Source organism: Epinephelus fuscoguttatus, linkage group LG12, assembly GCF_011397635.1.
Source record: "Epinephelus fuscoguttatus linkage group LG12, E.fuscoguttatus.final_Chr_v1".
NCBI classification, from domain to species: domain Eukaryota; kingdom Metazoa; phylum Chordata; class Actinopteri; order Perciformes; family Serranidae; genus Epinephelus; species Epinephelus fuscoguttatus.
Window position 1 is genome coordinate 14,721,270 of NC_064763.1, and position 18,900 is coordinate 14,740,169.

General features: G+C 38.6%; 1 protein-coding gene across 1 annotated transcript in view; it reads left to right on the plus strand.

The window, feature by feature from the left end:
- Positions 1 to 912: 912 nt before the first annotated feature.
- Positions 913 to 18,900, plus strand: part of LOC125898979 (TLC domain-containing protein 3A-like) — a 45,868-nt gene continuing 27,880 nt past the window's right edge. Inside the window, exons 1-2 of the mRNA XM_049593089.1 lie at positions 913 to 1,307; positions 14,397 to 14,483. Coding sequence (XP_049449046.1) covers positions 1,186 to 1,307; positions 14,397 to 14,483 — 209 coding nt within the window. The 5' untranslated portion in view covers positions 913 to 1,185. The remainder of the gene's footprint in view (positions 1,308 to 14,396; positions 14,484 to 18,900) is intronic.

Sequence of the window (18,900 nt, forward strand, 5' to 3'; positions counted from 1 at the left end):
AAATACAACAATATGGCATCACAATAAGAGGTAAAAAAACAACAACAACAAACCCTAAAAGAATAATGATAATAATGATAATAATAACAATAATATAATAAATAAATAAATAAGCAGCCTCAAGAAAAAGACAATTACAACTGATTATGTGTTTGATAATGATAATAATAATAATAGAATTATTATTATTATTGTTGTTATTATATTTATGTTATTATTATTATTATTATGATTATTATTATTATTATTAAATAATTTTATTTATTTATTTAAATTTCCACATTCACAAGTAGAAATGGGCAAACTCCAAAATGGATTTTGAACTACTGTGTTTAAATAATTGTTTTATTAAGAATCACAACAATATGGCACACAATAAGAGGTAAAAAAAACAAAAAAACAACTAAATAAAACAAAAAAGAACAAAACAAAAAATAAATAACTAAGCAGCCTCAAGAAAAAGACAATAAAACTAATTATGTTTGATAATAATGATGATGATATTATTATTATGTTATTATTATTATTATTGTTGTTAATATTTTATAATCTTATTTATTTATTTGAATTTCCACATTTACAGGAAGAGATGGACAAACTCCAAAACGGAGTTTTATTTTATTTTATTTATTTTATAGTATAGTTTATAAATAAAATATAAAAAAGAAGAATAAGAGACAATTAAAACTAATTATGTGTATATTATATTACTTTTTTTAATTAAATATTTTCTTATATTTTTTTCCCCCTGTATATAGGTACCCCTGGTATGTACATAATATTAATGTACCCTTTAAGAAGAAGAATTTAAAACAAGCAAACAAACAAACTGAATCCGTTTTTTTCCTGCCTTTTGAAAGCTCTCACCGGAAGTAGCCCCCTTTATTCTGGCACCGGATCAAGACTCTTATTTTGACAGTCATGGTGGGAAAGTTCAGTGTGTGTTTCCTTGCCTTTAGCTCGACAGTGGTGCTGCTGCTGAGTCTCAGCACGGCACAGCGCGTGTGTGTGAGTGTGTGTGTGTAAGAGTGTGTGTGTGTGCGGATGGTGGTGGACTGTTCCCGGTGAAAAACCACCGACCCCCGGCCCGCAGTAAAATGCCTCAACGCCGCGAGTAAACGGGCCAAACTGTCGGAGGGGAGCGAGTCAGGTCTCCGGGCAGCTTCAGAGGAAAATACCGGCAGGATGTTGCAAGTTTTAGCTTGTGGCGCCGTAGTTTTCCCCGGTCTCTTCTTCGCCTTCAGGAGGATTCTGCCGTGTGTGTTCAAACACTGGAGCGATGCCGACGTGGTGCTGGTCAGCGAGAGGTAAACCAGCTACATTCATCTCTTTATTTACACCACACCTAGCTATAACACCTCATAACACTAAGCTAATGTTTAGCATTTGACCTTGTTTGGTGGCTTTTGGCTGGTAGCGGTTCCCCCCGTCAGTTAGCCTGCTTCTTAACGTCTTATCTTATCTTTTATGTCACGTAACAGCGACTACTGTCATCTAAATTGAATCACCAGCTTCTGTACTTTGTGTATTAACATTTTACGGGTGTAATGTTTGATTTAGCATCGGTGCTTCTGAGCTAAATGGGCACAGTAATCCCCCAAAAATCTTTAGAAGGATGATTTGCAGCTATCACAGCAAAACTATGGGTCCCTGTAGGAATATATAAATGCTACAGTCAGATATAAAAGACTGATGGACACCAAAAGCTTAAATGCAAACTGAGCCTTTTCATAAGAGTTTAATCTGTGTGTGTTGTGCATGTAAAATAGACCATATGTGTGTGTGTGTGTGTGTGTGTGTATTTAAAAGTTCTACCAACATGCATGTTTTCATGGTGGTTTCACATGCAGTAAGTAGTGTGGGACAAAATTAAATTGCACCCACCAGGCCTTGTAACTAGTCCACATTGGAAGGGACCAGGGGTGGGCGATATGGCCCTAAAATATTACCACGATATTTCAGGGTATAGTTGCGATAACAATATTCTTAACAATACGACAAATTAAGAATAAATAAGAATTATCAATAATTCAAGAAAGTAGAATTGCAACAAAATAAGTGATATAGTTTTACAGTTTGCCTTCAAATATTCAGTTAAAAACTAACAAATATTATCTCTCATTTTTTTAGTTTGTGAACAACAACAGTAACTTACAATATTCAGTTTACCGTCGACTCCAGCATCTACTAGATCCGAATTCTGACATAGTGCTACTCAACCCATCATTGACGGACAAAATTCATATCTCCATATTTATGCCAGATATCTTGATACCGATACGATACGATATGACTATGGGTTCAGTGAAAACTTAGCATTCTTTATAATAAAAAACAAAACAAAAAAAAACTAGTCCGAACCATTTTCTGGAAACCCTCTTTAGTGATTGAATACACGGGAATCATGCGTTTACCAATATGCTACGTTATGGCGTTTGTAATGTCTTTGTGCCTGATGGAGGTCAATTCGTATGGCATTATGCTACTGAATGCATCAGCAATCCAACCTTGCTTGGGCTTGACACAGGAGGCCTCAGATGTCCCCGCCATGTCTTTTATTGCAAGGCATTCTTCATACAGTACTCGGTGGTGTTGTTTTAGGTGATGATGCATGTTTGTCACAAGCCCTCGCACTGTATATCCTCCTTTCTAAAACCAAAATACCTCCAAATAATGGAGGTTGACTTATTTTTCGCCACCAAACCTGCACCGACCTCATCTTCCACGTCCATCTTAAATTTCCCACTGTGTAGTGTGTACTAGCAAGTTGCTAGCAGCAGCACATCTCCCTCGCTCAATGGGATGTTTGTGATTGGCTGGCTTCGCTGTCGATCCAAGGCAAGCAGGAAATGAGGTTTGTGATTGGCTGGCCTTAGCTGTACATTTAGGGCAAGCGTCAAAAGGATGTTTGTGATTGGCTGAGCTGTACATGCAGGTCGAGCTGGGGAAACTCATGAAGAAATTATATTGTCAATATCGTTGCCTTTTGGGATATTAATATCTTGCATGTTCATATCTCGATATAGATTGGATAACGATATATTGTTCAGCCCTACTATTCTGCAGTTTGCTTATATTACGTAAGACTTATGAATGAATATCCATACTGTCTTCATCTAGCCAGAGCAGTGTGATCATTACTGGTAAAGGACATGCTATATAAATAGATTTAAAAAATGAAACTAATCGACAAATTACCAATCACTAGATGTATCCTGGTGCATCAAAAGACTGGGGACTAGTCCAGTCATGAAGGGACTGTGCTTTCAAAATGGATGATAGCTTATTTTACCAACCGTTTTCACAATACCAAACTCCAGCAGGTTAGTGCCTAGAGGCAGGCGATATGGCCCTAAAATACGATATTTCTGGGTACTTTTGCAACAACGATTATCATGACAATAAGACAAATAGTAAAAAATAGAATAAAAGATATTACATAGAATTGTAACAAAATAAGTGATATAGTTTTACAGTTTGCCTTCAAATATTTACTAAAACTAAACAAAAATGATCTCTAATTTCTGTAGTTTGTGAACAACAACAGTAACTCAGAGTGAGATTCAGATTCTGTATACAGTATTAATATTGAATTGAATAATATGAAAACCTTTATGCTCTGCCATTTCTCCTCTAATCATCACGCTGTAACCTGTGACAGGTTGTTATGATACCACAACTATCGCACAGTCACATATATGGAGTTTTTTGTCGAGCTGCGAGCGTCACGTAGGTTTACATTACCAAAGGTTTATGACAAAATCACTTGACGCCACACCGACTCCCATGTGCGCACGGCGAGAGAGTCGAGGGAGAGATGCTGTGCTGCTGCCAGAGGAGCCGCTGAATGAGTTCCCTCTGAGCGGTAAATCACATGTAGACATGTAGTCCAGTCCTATTAAGAACGCCCAGGCCTAACGACGCCATGGTTTATTCCACACTACTGAAGCTGCTCCTCTTTTTGGATAATTTTTTTTCTTCTTTTTAATAATTTGTAATAATTTCGCTTTCAGCCATGCTTGTTGTTGCCGTGGGTAACAGTATGATATCAGTATGTCAACAAGTTGATATATTGTATCACGATATGAATTTTTCCTATGATATTAAAAATAACTGTGACCGAGATGATGTCACATCCCCAGAAGGGACAGATGTTTTTGTGTGAACAATCCCAAGCTTGATCCATGTGTTATTATACTTTCTTTTTTTTATATAAATATATAATTATAACTAAATAGAAAATAAAAAAACACAACCTTACTATCACAGTCCAAAAAAAGAAAACAAAATAAATAGATAAATAGAAAAATACACATCACCACCAGGCAAAGCAGTCACATTCAAATCACCAGGATATGTTGTAGTCAGTTCCCATGTTATTGATCAAGTAACCTCATCAGTAACTCATCTCTTGAGTACTGCAGAGTAATAATAATAATGAATATATCTTGTGTATGTGGGTCAGTGTGACTTGCTCACATGTGCACAACTCAGTTCAATGCTCATTTGTACGCTGTCACTCCTGTTAATCCTCCTCTGAGCTCTGGTCAGGGTCGACTGCTGAGTTAGCTATGCACTGGAAAACACTGAACCCTACACTCCTGAAAAAACGCTTCTACTAATTTACTAATGCTCATCTGATGGAAAATGTTCCTACAAGCATCCATGCCTCAGGGGATGTGCTTGTTCACGACTTAACCAGCCTCTTAAGCATCTACTCTGCCACACAGGTCACAGGCTTGGATCATGCTGGTGTCTTTGATTGTAGTGGGGCAGTGTCAGGAAATTCAGCAGGTTTCATCCTCACCGTTTTAGTTTAGTTTTTGAAAATTCCTGTAACCAGTAAGTTACTGTGTGTTTCTTTCCTCACAAAAAGCATAAACATAATAGGGTTGCAACTGTAAGAGATTTTCATGATATGATAACCATCTCAGAAGATATTGGGGTTTCACACTATTACAATATTTATATTATTTTCAGTCCCAATGACCCTCAAAAGAATGAAAACAGAAAACTTATTGTTGGTTGAACAAATGTTTTGCAACTATAATTTATATTTGAAACCATTTTGTCGATGGAAGTATGTGTAAAAAGTCTTCCCTTTAAAAAGTAACTAAAATAAAAGGAGGGATTTAACATCCAGTTGCTCTTGTTTTTTCAGTATCATAGATAAGCAAATATACACAGTATGATAACCTTTTTCTTATGAGCTATATCATGGTATACATTGAAACCGGTATATTGCTGCAAGCCTAATGTATAGCCTATATATTTCATCTTTCCTTTACCATCCTTTGTAAATTTCATTTTAGATGTCTGATTGAATTTTATTTTGAATAGTGTTAAGGTTGCAACATTTGTTCAACCAAAAATAACCCTTCTTATTTATTTTTTTTATTTTATTATTTGCACACATAGTAAAAACTACATAGAATCCAGATAAATAATAGAAAAAATAAGGATGTGACAGGAGAGGTCAAGAAGCTATAAGCTTATACAACGGACCTCCCCTCAACTTAAGGTAGAAAACTATATGGACAAGAAAAAACATAATTTCATTCCTTTAAGGATCATAATAATAATAATATGTAATAATATGTAATACCGTGATACTGTAAAACCGCAATACTTCCTGAGACAGTTATCGTACCCTGAAAATCTCATACCTTTGCAACCCTAAATAGCATACATGAAGGATGTTGGAGGTAAGATCTGACAGAGTTTAAGTCTTAAGGAGCTGACAAAGAATTACATATTTATTAATTTCACAGCAGTCGTAGTGAGTGGCCATTTTATTTTTTCAAAGTTGCCAAGAGTTCTCTTAATGCTAATCAAAATACTCCATAATTCTTATTTAGTTTGGATTTAGAAGGGCTACGTAGTTGACCTGTTATGGTTGAGACAACCCCGATGGCAACGTTGATGAATGAATTTATCATAAAATAGAAAGCTTACCAGAACTTGAGCAGCATTCCCACCATTTTGGAAAACTGGGAAGTGAGGCAGGAGTCCTTGAGACATAGTCAACCCCTTTCAATACCTGATTAAATGATATTTTTGTTGAAATCTGATGGACAAAAAGCCCAGGACACATCTTTAAAGGGCAAAAATGTTCATTAAAAACAACAAAGATTATTTGAGCAGTATATTCTTACACTAGTGTTATCGGGATGTACAGTTAGTTTTAGATTTTGAAGGTCCTTTGAGTTATGAATTTTGTTTGGGACAAGACTATTTTCTGGAAGTTAAAAAAATGAAAGCAGATTTAAATATTTTATAGAATATATCCATTTAGTTTAAATTCATCCTTTAAAAATAATATTTTACCCCAAAAATAGAAATAATGTTTTGATAATTTTTTTTAGGCTTTTTTCTTTTTCTCTTAATAGGACATGAGTCTTCCCAGCTCTCAAGAATGGATGATGATATTGAGAGACAAAATAAAAAATGAATGGTCAAAATCAAATCAGCAGAGATTACGGATGTACGGTAGTATCGGCACATCATCGGTATCGGCTGATATTGGCTTTAAAATGAACTATTGCAATCGACCAACATGCTTTTAATTATTTTGCACAATGTATTAATATTACATACATTGAAAAGTATTGTATTTCATGTTTCCACCTGCTGGTGAGCCGTGACGATGAGTATGCATGTATAATATGATGTTAATTCCACTACAGAGGAGACTTGATGATCACTGAAATTAGATGAGGAAAAAAGTTGATATATGGATATCGGTTATCGGAAAAAAATCCAATATCATTCTTCCCTGGTAGAGCTATTTACTTTTAATCCCTAGAATGGGTCAAGATCGTACACATGCAGCCTACAATTCCCACAATGCAACATGATAGCATCCTTCATTAAACCCTCTTTGAATGTTTAGTGCCTGTATGTCTCTATAACTCCACATCTCAGTCTCAAAGGTACACGAATTTGACAGCTGGATTGTTTATTTATTAGCCCCAAACAGCCGATGATCCATCTATGCATTAGCTGTAAACCAGCTAGCGACAGACTTCGGACTTCTTTCTGTTATTTCCCTTCAGTCTTTTGTCCTTTTTTCCTCTTGTCTCCTTATGATTTGTTGAAGCAGATCAGTATACTCTGGGATTAGGCATACGTTTGCTCAAGTTGAAACATCCACAACTCGCACAGGCGCAACTTTACATCAATTCATAAAGTACGACGACTAAACTGTTTTTATATGTGTAAAATTTGTGGAATTCTCCTTTAATTTGAGGCATCAGAAAGCAGACCGCACTTGCTCCTTACAGTCCTGATGTTGAGGTAACGTGAGGTGTTTTCTTTGACCTCAAGATGTGTAAGGTTGTGTTGATTCGCAATGTCATGGTGGGCTCTGTCAGCACTGTAACTTTTTAAGTTGAGATGATTTTATCAGTAATTCAATTTGTAAATAACATTGTGTGTTTGAAGCATAACCATTATAGTTAGAGCCTATAAGAGCCTATTGAATAAGGGGTGAGAATAATCCTCAAGTCAGCACAGAAAAAGTTAATCCATACCCACAGACTTCGTTGTTGAGAGAGGCCTTTTCTCTTTCATTCACTTAAATGAAAATGATAATGAAAAACCAATGCTCAAAACAAAATTTTTTAAAAGAGATAAAAGGACAGGGAGACAACTTTGCTATTCTTGCCTCTCCTGGAACAAAAATACACGCATTTTAATGTAGGAAAAACTATGATGCTGGGGTTTATCATCTGTAGAGCTGCCACTGGTAATTATTTGCATTATCAATTAATCTGCCAGTTATTTTTTCAATTAAATGTTTGTGTGTTTTTCAGTTTAAATCCCCAAAATATTCAGTTTACTAACAGATTAAATTACGAAAAGCAGGAAATTATCATAATTGAGTAGGTTTTTTAACACAACAGTTTGCATTTATGCTTGAAAAATGGCATAAATGATTAATCAAACGTCAACGTAGTTGCTTCGGTCTTATGTCTCAGGACATCTCAGACTTTGTGCGTCTGCCGCGCAGGATGAACTTCCCCATATGTGTCCAGTGTGTCTGGAAAAGAGAGAAGTGGGTAATGAGTGTCAGCGATGATCACCATCACGTCTGAGCTGACAGAAAGATGTAACATTACTGACCGCATTACTTGATTGACGGGTGATTTCTAAGAGTGCTGAGACACGACAGCAATCAGAGCTGAACACCTGCCAGGATGACTGCTCAACACCAAATATGTAAAATCAGCTAAAAGGATCTGAAATCAGACCAGGTGCAACTTTAGCCCACTTTAAAGAACAACACCTGACTTCACCAGGGATTATAATGTTCAGCATCACCCCGCTGGCACACTCTCGGCTTAAGAGTCTCGTGGCCACAGTTAACGTGGCCTTTTTAGTTTCACACAGCAGCAGTGCTCTCAGTACAGGGACTTATAGATGGGTAACAATGCTTTGTGCCTTTAGTACACAGTTAAGTGGGTCTAAAATGACCAACGGCCAAACACCTTAACTTGACATAAATCTATTTTGCCTCAAGAACACAGTAAAGATGACGTTAACTTTTCATTGTTACTCAGTATATATGTGATATAATATTTTGCCTTCCTCGTGAATAAAAGGTGGTGGACAAAGTATTAGGTACACCTGACACTATGGTGGAGTCCAGTACAATGAACATACATTTGATCTGCAGATTTCCACCAAGCAGCTGACGGAGCTGATTTTAGCCACTGCAGATAATTCTTGTCATTTCAGCAGATGTGCTGCAACATGTTTCAGAAGAGTCCCAGAAACTAATAAAAATACACGCCTTGTCTATTTCTGACAGAGCCACTGCACGTAACACTGAGCAGATCGATTTCTCCTGTTAATAGTATGTGAAACATTGATTTCCTATGATGTAATTATAAGAAAAAATGTATTTTTAATAACTAAAACACAGTCACGAATCTTTGATCCATGACTTCATTACTAGACTTTTAACAGTGTAAACTTTGTACATATGTGACAGCGCAACAAAGTAGGAAACAACAACAAGCTACACGTAACTACACATTTTGTAAGCTGAAACCATTTCCCTCAGTGGAAACAAAGCTTTAATTTCACAAATAAACAATAAACTGTGAAGACAATAAAGCCTCCACAAAATAACATTTTAAGTCTTGTGTGTGATTTTTCCTGGCTTCATATGAGCACAGTAAATCACCGCTAGCTGCTAGGCTAATGTATACAATGTAAAATGCCTTAGGCTTGTGCTAATAACGTTAGCATGTTGTATTTGTGGGGAAAACGTGTTTAGTATAAGACAGTTGTTTTGTCAGTGAACCTTGTAAGTTGTAATGGAGCTGAATTTTGTAATGTGACCTTTGTTAAACGTTGGTTGTCCCTGGTTTAATATGAGTAGAGGAAAAGTCTGCTAGCAGCTAGGCTAATTTATACAATGTAAAATGCCATAGGCTTCTGCTCATAACACCAGCGTGTTGTATTTGTGGGGAAAATGTGTCCAGATAAAGACAAGGGTTTGTCTGTGAATGCTGTGAGTTACAGTAAAGCTGATTTGTCTACTTGTGTTTGAAATATTCGCTATTAAGCCATGTTTAATGTGTGTTTAATGTGTGTCTAACGTGTGTTTTGAATCAACCCCACAGCCAACTAGTGTTTTGGAAGTGTAACTGCAGAGTGACAGAGACACACCACCGCACAAGTATAAATGCTAACAACAGCGTAGGCTATGGCGCAGGTTCTGCATAGAGCTGATGCACATGTATAAATCCTCCTTTATTTACACACATATTGAAGCTTTAGTGATGAGTTGTTCAACACATTAAAATCATTTAAACATGGCTTTATCTTTCAGTTTGTATTCAATATAATACCTTGTTATCTCAATGAAATCTCAAATTATGTTTGGCCTGTGGATTTTTTTTACTGCCACTGCCCTCGGCTGCTGAGTCAAAAAGTTCATTTCAGAAGCTGCACATGACAAAACATGATAATCATTGCATCTGAAAATATGAACTTTGAACAGTACGTTTGTCAGAGCTAATATTTACCATAAGGAAATTGAAGTACATTATTTGAGGGTGCTCTAAGTTACAAGAGGGACGTGTCTGTTAATAGAGTTAAAACAATTGATGTTTTCTAAAAATAATTTGCTTTTTTTCCTTATATTGGTGGTTGTTTGACCTATGATGACCACTGACTAGAGGCCAGAGCTCACCCACCTTTAGCACTGCAAATCAATGATTGGTTAATCTATTGATTTTGATTAATCATTCAGTCTCGAAAATGATGACCAGAATTTCTCAGAACCCAAATTGCTTGTTTTGTCATTTTAAAGTTAACAAATTTAGTCATAACCAGCTGGTTTTTAAACCATCAATAGATAAGAAAAAGTATCAAGGTGATTTTCTGTTGATTGTGTAATTGATAAAGTGTTTCTACTACTAACAAAATGGTTCACGAACAATGCAGTTAGTGATGTAGCTGCATCCATTTATACGACTGAGTGGCCGTGTTAGAGAGAGTTCCTTCTTGCCATGAAATGCACTTTTCCCTGTTTGCTGTTTTTGCCTCTGCTGTCACTTTTTCTCTCGCCCTGCTGCAGCACCAATGCAACTACAGATTACGTAGCCCATTTACTGGAGGAAAAAAACACCACTCCTGACTGTCAGACACTGTGCGTGTGACAGAACATGAACGAGCAAGTCGTCCGTGTATAACGTACAGTCAGTAAGAAGACTCAGTTGTAGTGTGAGAGGGAAGCTGAGGGTGTTCACCGGCCTGACACAGCAGGAAAGAAAAGACAACATTGCCGAACAAGGCAGCGAGGCATTCTTCCCTTTCTCCCCTCCACACGCTACTCACCCCATCAACCTCAACCTTTCATCAGCAGAGAGAGCGGGGGTTACTGGCGGACACACAATGAATGGGCTGTGTAAAATCTGGGTCTTGTGATAGAGTATGCGACCATACAGCCCTAGAAGGCAGTGAGGCGTGGGGGTAAAATGTGTGTGTGTGTGTGTGTCCGTGTGTGTGTGTGTGTGTTTTCTGGGGCTAGAGAGGCCAGTCAGTCTTTTCCAGCTCAGGCCTGTGGTTTTGTAGTTGCCGGTCACGTGGCCTTCGTTGCCTTGCCGATGCCGGTGTCATGGCCGCATTCCCATGGAGATTGGTGCGAGGTGACAGCAGGTTCAAGCAGAAAGTTGCACAAATACACTCTTTGTTTCTCAATCTCGCCACTTGCAACACACGATTTACTCGTTAAAAAAAGAGAAAGAAGGCAGCCTTTATTGGCCTTGTAAAACTAGTCATTATTTACAGCAGGACTAAAAGTCTGAAGCTTTTCTTACGCAAGGAGAATTCTCAGGTCATCTTGGTTCCTGCTAACCTGAGACCTGAACCAGGACCTGAGTCAGGCAGGGCCCAAATGATATTGACTCTAACCACATGTGTTAAGGGTCCGGTGGTATTGGGGAGGGTCTTGGGCTTTGTGACCATATGTTGCTCCATGGGGATTTGCTGTAAGTATATTGTGAATTACAGGACAAAAGATGTGTATTGTTGCTTATTATGACTTCAGATTAGGGATGCTAGTTTAGATGAATTTTGCTTTCAGTGGCCCAAAACCCATTAACCCGTAGCTAAACAGTTAATTTTTAGGAAAAAAAGAAACACAAAATGCCGTGAAATACAAGAGGCCTCTTATTTTAGTATGGCGCTCCATTGACTCAGTTCAGACCAAAGATTTGTGACGAGACGAGTTGAAACTTGCAACTACTTGCAATGCACATACCCACATACAGCGAGCAGCAGCAGCGACCCACCGTCCACACCAGCACACCGTGAGGACAGAAACAACATCACCTATAGGGATGCACTGATTCATCAGCTGAACATATCGGCCGATATTCGCCTTGTTGACTGCCATCGGCCTATCGGCAAATAAGGTGACAGAGGTCTTCCTTGGGAAGCCTTCGTGCCGAAAGGACACAGTAAACTCACTGTTGTTGCGTCAGAGGACCCACCCTGTTGTTTCCCTGATAATGCTACATTGGGAACAACAAATCCATGTTGACACTGGCAGGAGGAGAGCTACTTAACGTTAGCTGTTAGTAGGTATGCTGCGATCTGGATCGAAAATATGCTGCGATCCAGCCAAAAAACGTGGATCGGATCGGATCGCACTGCAGGGGAAAAGTGCGATGCTAGCACTGTGATACTAGCACTCCATTCCACAAATCTGCTATAGCTTTTCCATCCAGCACTTCATTGTAACACACGAAGAAGAGAGGAGAGCGGGAGGGGGAGGTCATGTGATAACAACAACTGGTTGAAAATAGATAGTTGAAAAAAATGTCAGTGGTGTGGCAGTACTTCCTTCTGAAAAACGAAAAAGATGGAACGGCCGAATGCAAAAGGTGTATTAAACGTATAAACGTGTAAAAATTTAAATATCTAATAAATGGCTCAAGTTTTGTCATAATAACCTACTGTTGTGGACTATGCATCTCGGGAAGTATGTTATTCTCATTTTGAGTAATAGCACTTGATCAAGCCTTTTCTATTATTCCACATTACAAAATAAGTACTAAAAAAAGTGAACCTATTGGTCAGAACACAGAGATAGAAGATACTAGGTACTAGGGCTGTGGTATCGGTATCAGATCGAAAGTGAAAAAGTTGGATCGCAGCATCCCTAGCTGTTAGCAGCCATTAACGTTATTGAACAGCCCACAGAGGTTGCATTGAGTTACATCATGATGTGTTCAAACTCTGTTCGGTAAAAATAAGTATAAAGCGAAGGTAAATTAAAACATTTATCATGATGTGTTCTGATGTTACAAATCTTTAAAAAATAAAACTATTATACTGTCATTTTACGTGATACCTGCATTAACCTGCTGGCAAAATGTCAACTGACTCACTCTAATAACCATATTCCTACATAACACCTACCTCTGTACAGGACCACATACATACTGCAATGTTTACCTGTGATGCTTAAATAAGTAAAACATGATTGATGCAAAAATCTGTCCTAAAATTGGTTAAATACATGTCTTGAACGGGTCTTGAAAAGCATTAAATCTAACTGTCTGATACCTTTAGACACCCTGCTGATTATATTTCTAACATCTGACTCAATCTCGACCTTCGAAGCCCACAATTCCTTTCATAATCCTTTTTATATTTGTACAAGTGTAGCTCCAGAAGTAGTCTTATATGCAAATATGATTCATTTCTGATGGCAAAGGGAATCGTAGCACAGTATTAATCCTAAACAAGACAGATAAACTACAAGAATATGTTTAAATTCAAAATTAGTTTTCTCTCAAGCCTAAACAGGCCTCTCATCGATAACAAGCGGGGGCTGAGTAATTGTCGGACTTGATGCAAATTCACAAGGTAACCCATGTTTGTCTCCATTGGCTGCTGTAGGTGGTGATGAGTAGGTGGTGATGTGAACCAGCCCCACAAGGTCCTGTGAAAAGCTGAGACATTTAAACACAGTGCTGTGTTAGAGGGGCGACTGTCTGTTATGGCTGCAGTGAGTGTTGGGGAATAAATTACATGTTTTCTGATTTCAAAGCAGCTTACTGTCAGTGCTGCCAAGTTGGATTGCGGCCAGGGGGAGAGCTCCTCTGAGCAAAAGCGGCCATTCATAGTTTGAACAAATTGGTGATATAATCCAGCGTCCTGTTTAAAATGGCCACAAATTAACTCTGTTGGAAAAAAAACATCAGCATCTCTTTGACTGTAAACTGAACATTAATTTAGATTTTCTTTCATTACAGCCATAAAACATCACAGTCAGTAACACTTTTTTAATGTACCAGTTACTGTTTAACAGATGTCATAAGTTCATGTGTGTGTACCTTTTAAGATCGGTGCGACGCCTATGAATGTTGTGTATGCCTTACGCCACCTCACACAGTGACACTTCAAATAGAGTTCTGTACCAAGTTCTCCTATGTCACAGGTCTGTTTATAGACGAGGAGAGTCGAAGCCAAGCACTGCTAATCCCATGATGGTACACTGAATTTGTAGGTCTGACTGAGTTCACCTGAAGAGACACTTCTTTCCAAACTTGACCTACATTCATCAGGTTTTACTCCCCTCATAGAGCCGTCAGTCACATGGAGAGGCCAAAATAATTTTATTGGACATTTGTTTTGTGAGGCTGTACTTAGCAGGCACCATGTTTACCATGTTTACTATCTTAGTTTAGTGTGTTAGCCTGCTAACATTGGACTGACCTTGGCTGGCATGTCTAAAAACACAAGACATAAATACCCTAATGTTATATAAGATACTGTCACCGCCCAGAGTGTGATTAATGAATGTTTATAAATGTGTTTGCTCACTTTATATGACACTTCTTTTATAATCTTTTTATGTGTCTTTCTCCCAGACTGGTGTCCTCCATCCATGCTGTCATGGCAACCACGGCAGGAGTCATCGTCGTGTCATCATGCCGGGGCAACGTCATTAACGACAGGTTAGACTTCAATGTCACTGATCCCCTTCATGTAATATGTGGTAACTAGTTTTGGCCCATTCCCCACTCAGTTTCTTACCTGCACTCATCAGGTATGCATTTTCCACTTTGAAAGGTTGTGGATGGTACCAATGGAACTGTTCATATCGTCCCCATTTTTGGGGCTTTGAGTTTGCACGATGCTGCGCTTTAGCCAATCACAATGGAGGGAGCGTGGCCGAGACGTGCCGGTGTCCAGGAAATGTGTACCTACAGAAACAGCAAGCTCCGTGTCCATAGCAACTGCTCCACCCAAAACGCTGTTTCGTCAACGTGAAAAAAAAAAAAGATTTTCCAGCGGATGTCTTAGTTACAACATGATTGAGCTAACTGGAGTAGTCTCATGTCGTATCTGACAACGGGAGGCTTTTAACAGATGACGTCCTGATGTTAGCTTTGCTAACTGTCCCTGTCAGCTGCAGCCACTGATGCTTTCTAGACATCGTGATTTCCCATAACTGATTAAATACCACACATAGCAACACAAAACTGCTTTGCTAGCTCAATCATGTTGTAACTAAGATATCCGCTGGAAAAACTATTTTATTCACGGACCATTTATTGAGTTATTACCTTATATTTATACAGTCTATGGTTATTACAGACACCGCTAATGGCTAACGTTAACAGCTAACGGTTCGCCCAGCTAATCTACGATAACCATGTTATTATTACAAAAGTGCACACAGAAATAGTAATGTTTGTTCAGTCATTGTGTTTATAGACTTAACAAACGTCACTTTAGTCTAAACGGTGATATAGTGACGTGAAAAATGTGATATATAGCTAAACTCTGCTGGTTTTCTACCCGAAGTATTTGTAAACAACACGGCGATTCCCTGGGGGCACCGCCGGAAGTGAAGGGCGTGAGCGATCGCCGAGGCCCCTGCACTTCCGTCAGTCGAAAAACTCCGGCCTGTGCCTCCAGAGGTAAAGGAAGGAGAAAAAAAATTAATTTCATTTAATTTTATTTTATTTATTTATTTTTTTTTTACCGATGGATTTCCAGGTTGGGTGGATCGTTAACTTGTAATGTTACTCAATGTATGGGTTGACAATGTGAATCCATCAGCACACCTTAAATTTCACTGAAACAACTTTGACCGTTCCATTAGTTTTTATTGTCTCTCTTGGATGACATACACTTTTAGTATTGAGTGGATCTTCAAGTGTTTAAAGATATATATTAACTTCAGTCTGATTATGTCAACTGTATATATTCTAATCCTCTTTTGGAGAAAAAAAAAAGTGTTGCGGAACGTTGTGCCTGTGGGCTACGGCAACATTAAAACCCCTGAGCTTGCCTGAAAGGATTAAATCCACAAACAAGTGGCAGGATAGCTAACTTTAGCTTCTGGGCAAAGATTGGAAGTCCGGACACGCAACAGTGCACTAAATGGACCACCAATTGAAACCATTTCCCTCAGTGGAAACAAAGCTTGTATTTACTTTAGTTTCACAGATAAGAAACAATAAATTGTGAAAACAGTAAGGCCTCCACTAAAATAGCATTTTAAGTCTTGTGTGTGATCGATCCTTCAGGGATTTATACTTTGGGATTTATCCTGGCTTCATATGAGCAGAGGAAATCTCCGCTCGTTGCTAGGCTAATGTATACCATGTAAAATGCCATAGGCTTGTGCTAATAATGTTAGCATGTTGTTTTTGTTTGGAAAATGTGTTTAGTTTAAGACAGTTGTTTTGTTGGTGAACCTTGTGAGTTGTAAGGGAGCCACATTGAGTGCCGTTACCTTTGTTGAATGTTGCTGTTGTCCCTGGTTTCATATGAGAAGAGGAAAAGATTGCTAGACGCTAGGCTAATTTATACAGTGTAAAATGCCATAGGCTTGTGCTAATAACACTAGCATGTTGTATTGGTGGGGGGCAAATGTGTCCAGATAAAGACAAGTGTTTGCCTGTCAGTTCTGCGATTTATAGTGAAGCCAATTTGCGTACTTGTGTTTGAAATTGTCTCTATTAAGCCATGTTTAATGTGTGTTTTGAATCAACTATATAAATAAAGTTTGATTTGACACTTAACACTGTCCTCCACTGCCAACTAGTGTTTTGGGGGTGTAACTGCAGAGTGACACAGACACACCACCGCAGAAGTAAAAATAAAGTGCAGATTTTTTTTTCCCCCCACAACTAATCGATTAGTTGAAGATTATGTGCGACTTTAGTCGACCAAGATTTTCTTTGGTTGACTACAGCCCTAATAAAAACTACTTAAAAAACTACCTACCTACCTGGCAATTTCGTCTTTAGAGAACCACTTTAGAGATGGTGAAATTCACAAGGTCTTGCACACCCACCTGTGTGCATCACTGGTATACCGACAGTTTTGCTGATAATTACAGAAGAGCTAGAAATGTAAAATTTGTCCTTACAGTGGCCAGCAAAATGTGCTTTTTATTACTTTATGACATTGTTTTCAAAATGTGGTCAATGGCAGCCTTCAGAAACATTTCGCGCAGCCCCTGAACATGACGTGACATGGAGTCAGGGAGTCCCAGGAGCTGTTTGGTCTGAAAACGCCTTCAGTGATCTATAGGAAAGATTGTTAAGTGCCAAAATAGGAAGGGTTCATCCTCAGGGGAGCATGAACTGGGTAGTCTCGACATTTATATACTTCTTGTGTACAAAAGATAATTCTGACCATTTGAGGAAATTTAGTGTATTTTTGAGATGCCATCTCAGGGACAAGGTGAAGTATGGCCTGATGATGAATGTAGAGGAAAGGTCAGTGATCGTATCAGGAATCATCCACTGTCAGTCCATCTTCGTAGCACTCTCCATAGGTGTATAACTGTAAATGTGACGGCACTTTCAGGTGTGAATCTGAATGAAAGAAAAAAAAGCTGAGATGTGATGCATCAGTTTTCTTGTACATTTGCAGCAGTGTTTCTAGTCTCATACAATGGCAGCTCGAGGGTGAAAACAAGGCTTACCAGTGTACTTACACCAGGATGGTCCAGGGTTTAAGCTGCCCTAAATATCCTTGAAGAAGAAACAGTTGTACCGCCATGCTATATCTGTACTAGAGAGGTTGATACAATACTGTTTTCATCCTGATGCACTTCAGATCACAGGCAGGTCAGGCCACAGTTTTTATGTCATGTACAGTCTGGGTAAAAAAAAAAAAGGCAACTTACCCTTTAGTTTAACACGTATTTATATTTTTGTCCTCCATATTGTTTTTAAGGACAGCCTATTCTGATCTGTCCCTGTCCCCGACATCAGCCACCTGGCAGCAGTTTAGTGTTAGCATAGCAATAGCCTCCCCGTACTGTTTAGGGAAGTGTGACGCTAAGCTAATGCTAGCGTATTAATCCCACTGAGTCAGCGGCCAGACCCGGGCAGGCCCAGTTTCAGGCTGCTAATCTCCGCCGCCCCTCCCCTTCACCCACAGGGCTTAATTCCTCCACAACGCTGCTCAGTTCTGCTGTCCTGTGACGTGCACACGGCCTGGAGCTTAGGAGACACATGCTCCAGAGTCAGACCCATGAATACTCTAATGCTCCATCACAATCTGTCACTTTATTTAGCCTTCATTGCCTCGGACGCAGCAACTTCTGCAACGCTCTGCAGAGGAAAAAAACTGTAGTACTGAGGAAAAGGTATTTTATACACCTGAGAGAATGTCCATGTCTGCATGCTGAGTATGTTAGCATGTAGCTTATGCTACCTCGACACAAGGATGCTTTTGGTATCCTTGTTCGCATCATCCAAAAGCTCCACTGACCCAGTGTCATAAAAAGTCTGTGTAGTCATGTAAAGGAAAATTCTGGTTTCCTATCAGATGTTAAAAAACAGTTATTGACTTTTTGAGGACAGAGCTTTGGGAGTGCAGCAGCACCATAACAGAATTTAAATGGGAAAACAATCATGAGCAGACAGATTTTAAACTACATCATAGTTTGCAGACTGACTTTCTGATTGAAATTTGACCTATCGTACTTTCCGTAGGCTGTAAGGGATTGGTGTCAACATTTTAGGTGTGTTCACCCAACCTTTTATGGCTGTTACTAATAGTTAAGAGTTTTTGGCTGATTTTTTTGTTTTACATATATTTATTTATATTTTTAAAGGATCTCTTAAATTATTATTATGTTTTGTGATAAAAATAGATACTCAGAATGTGTAGTGACTTTAAACTAATATAACATGTACATCACTGTACCTTCTGAGTTTGCTCTTGACTGCTCCAGTGGAGGCATGTCGCTGTCTCCCCTGAGACAGCCCTACTTCAACCAAAATAATTTCAGTCTCAGTGCCAAAAAGGTTATCTTTGTCTTTCATTGTTTGCACCATGTTCGCAGGTCAACAGGATGCACCTATCCGTATTAATTATCACCTCCTTATATAGTGGTCATTG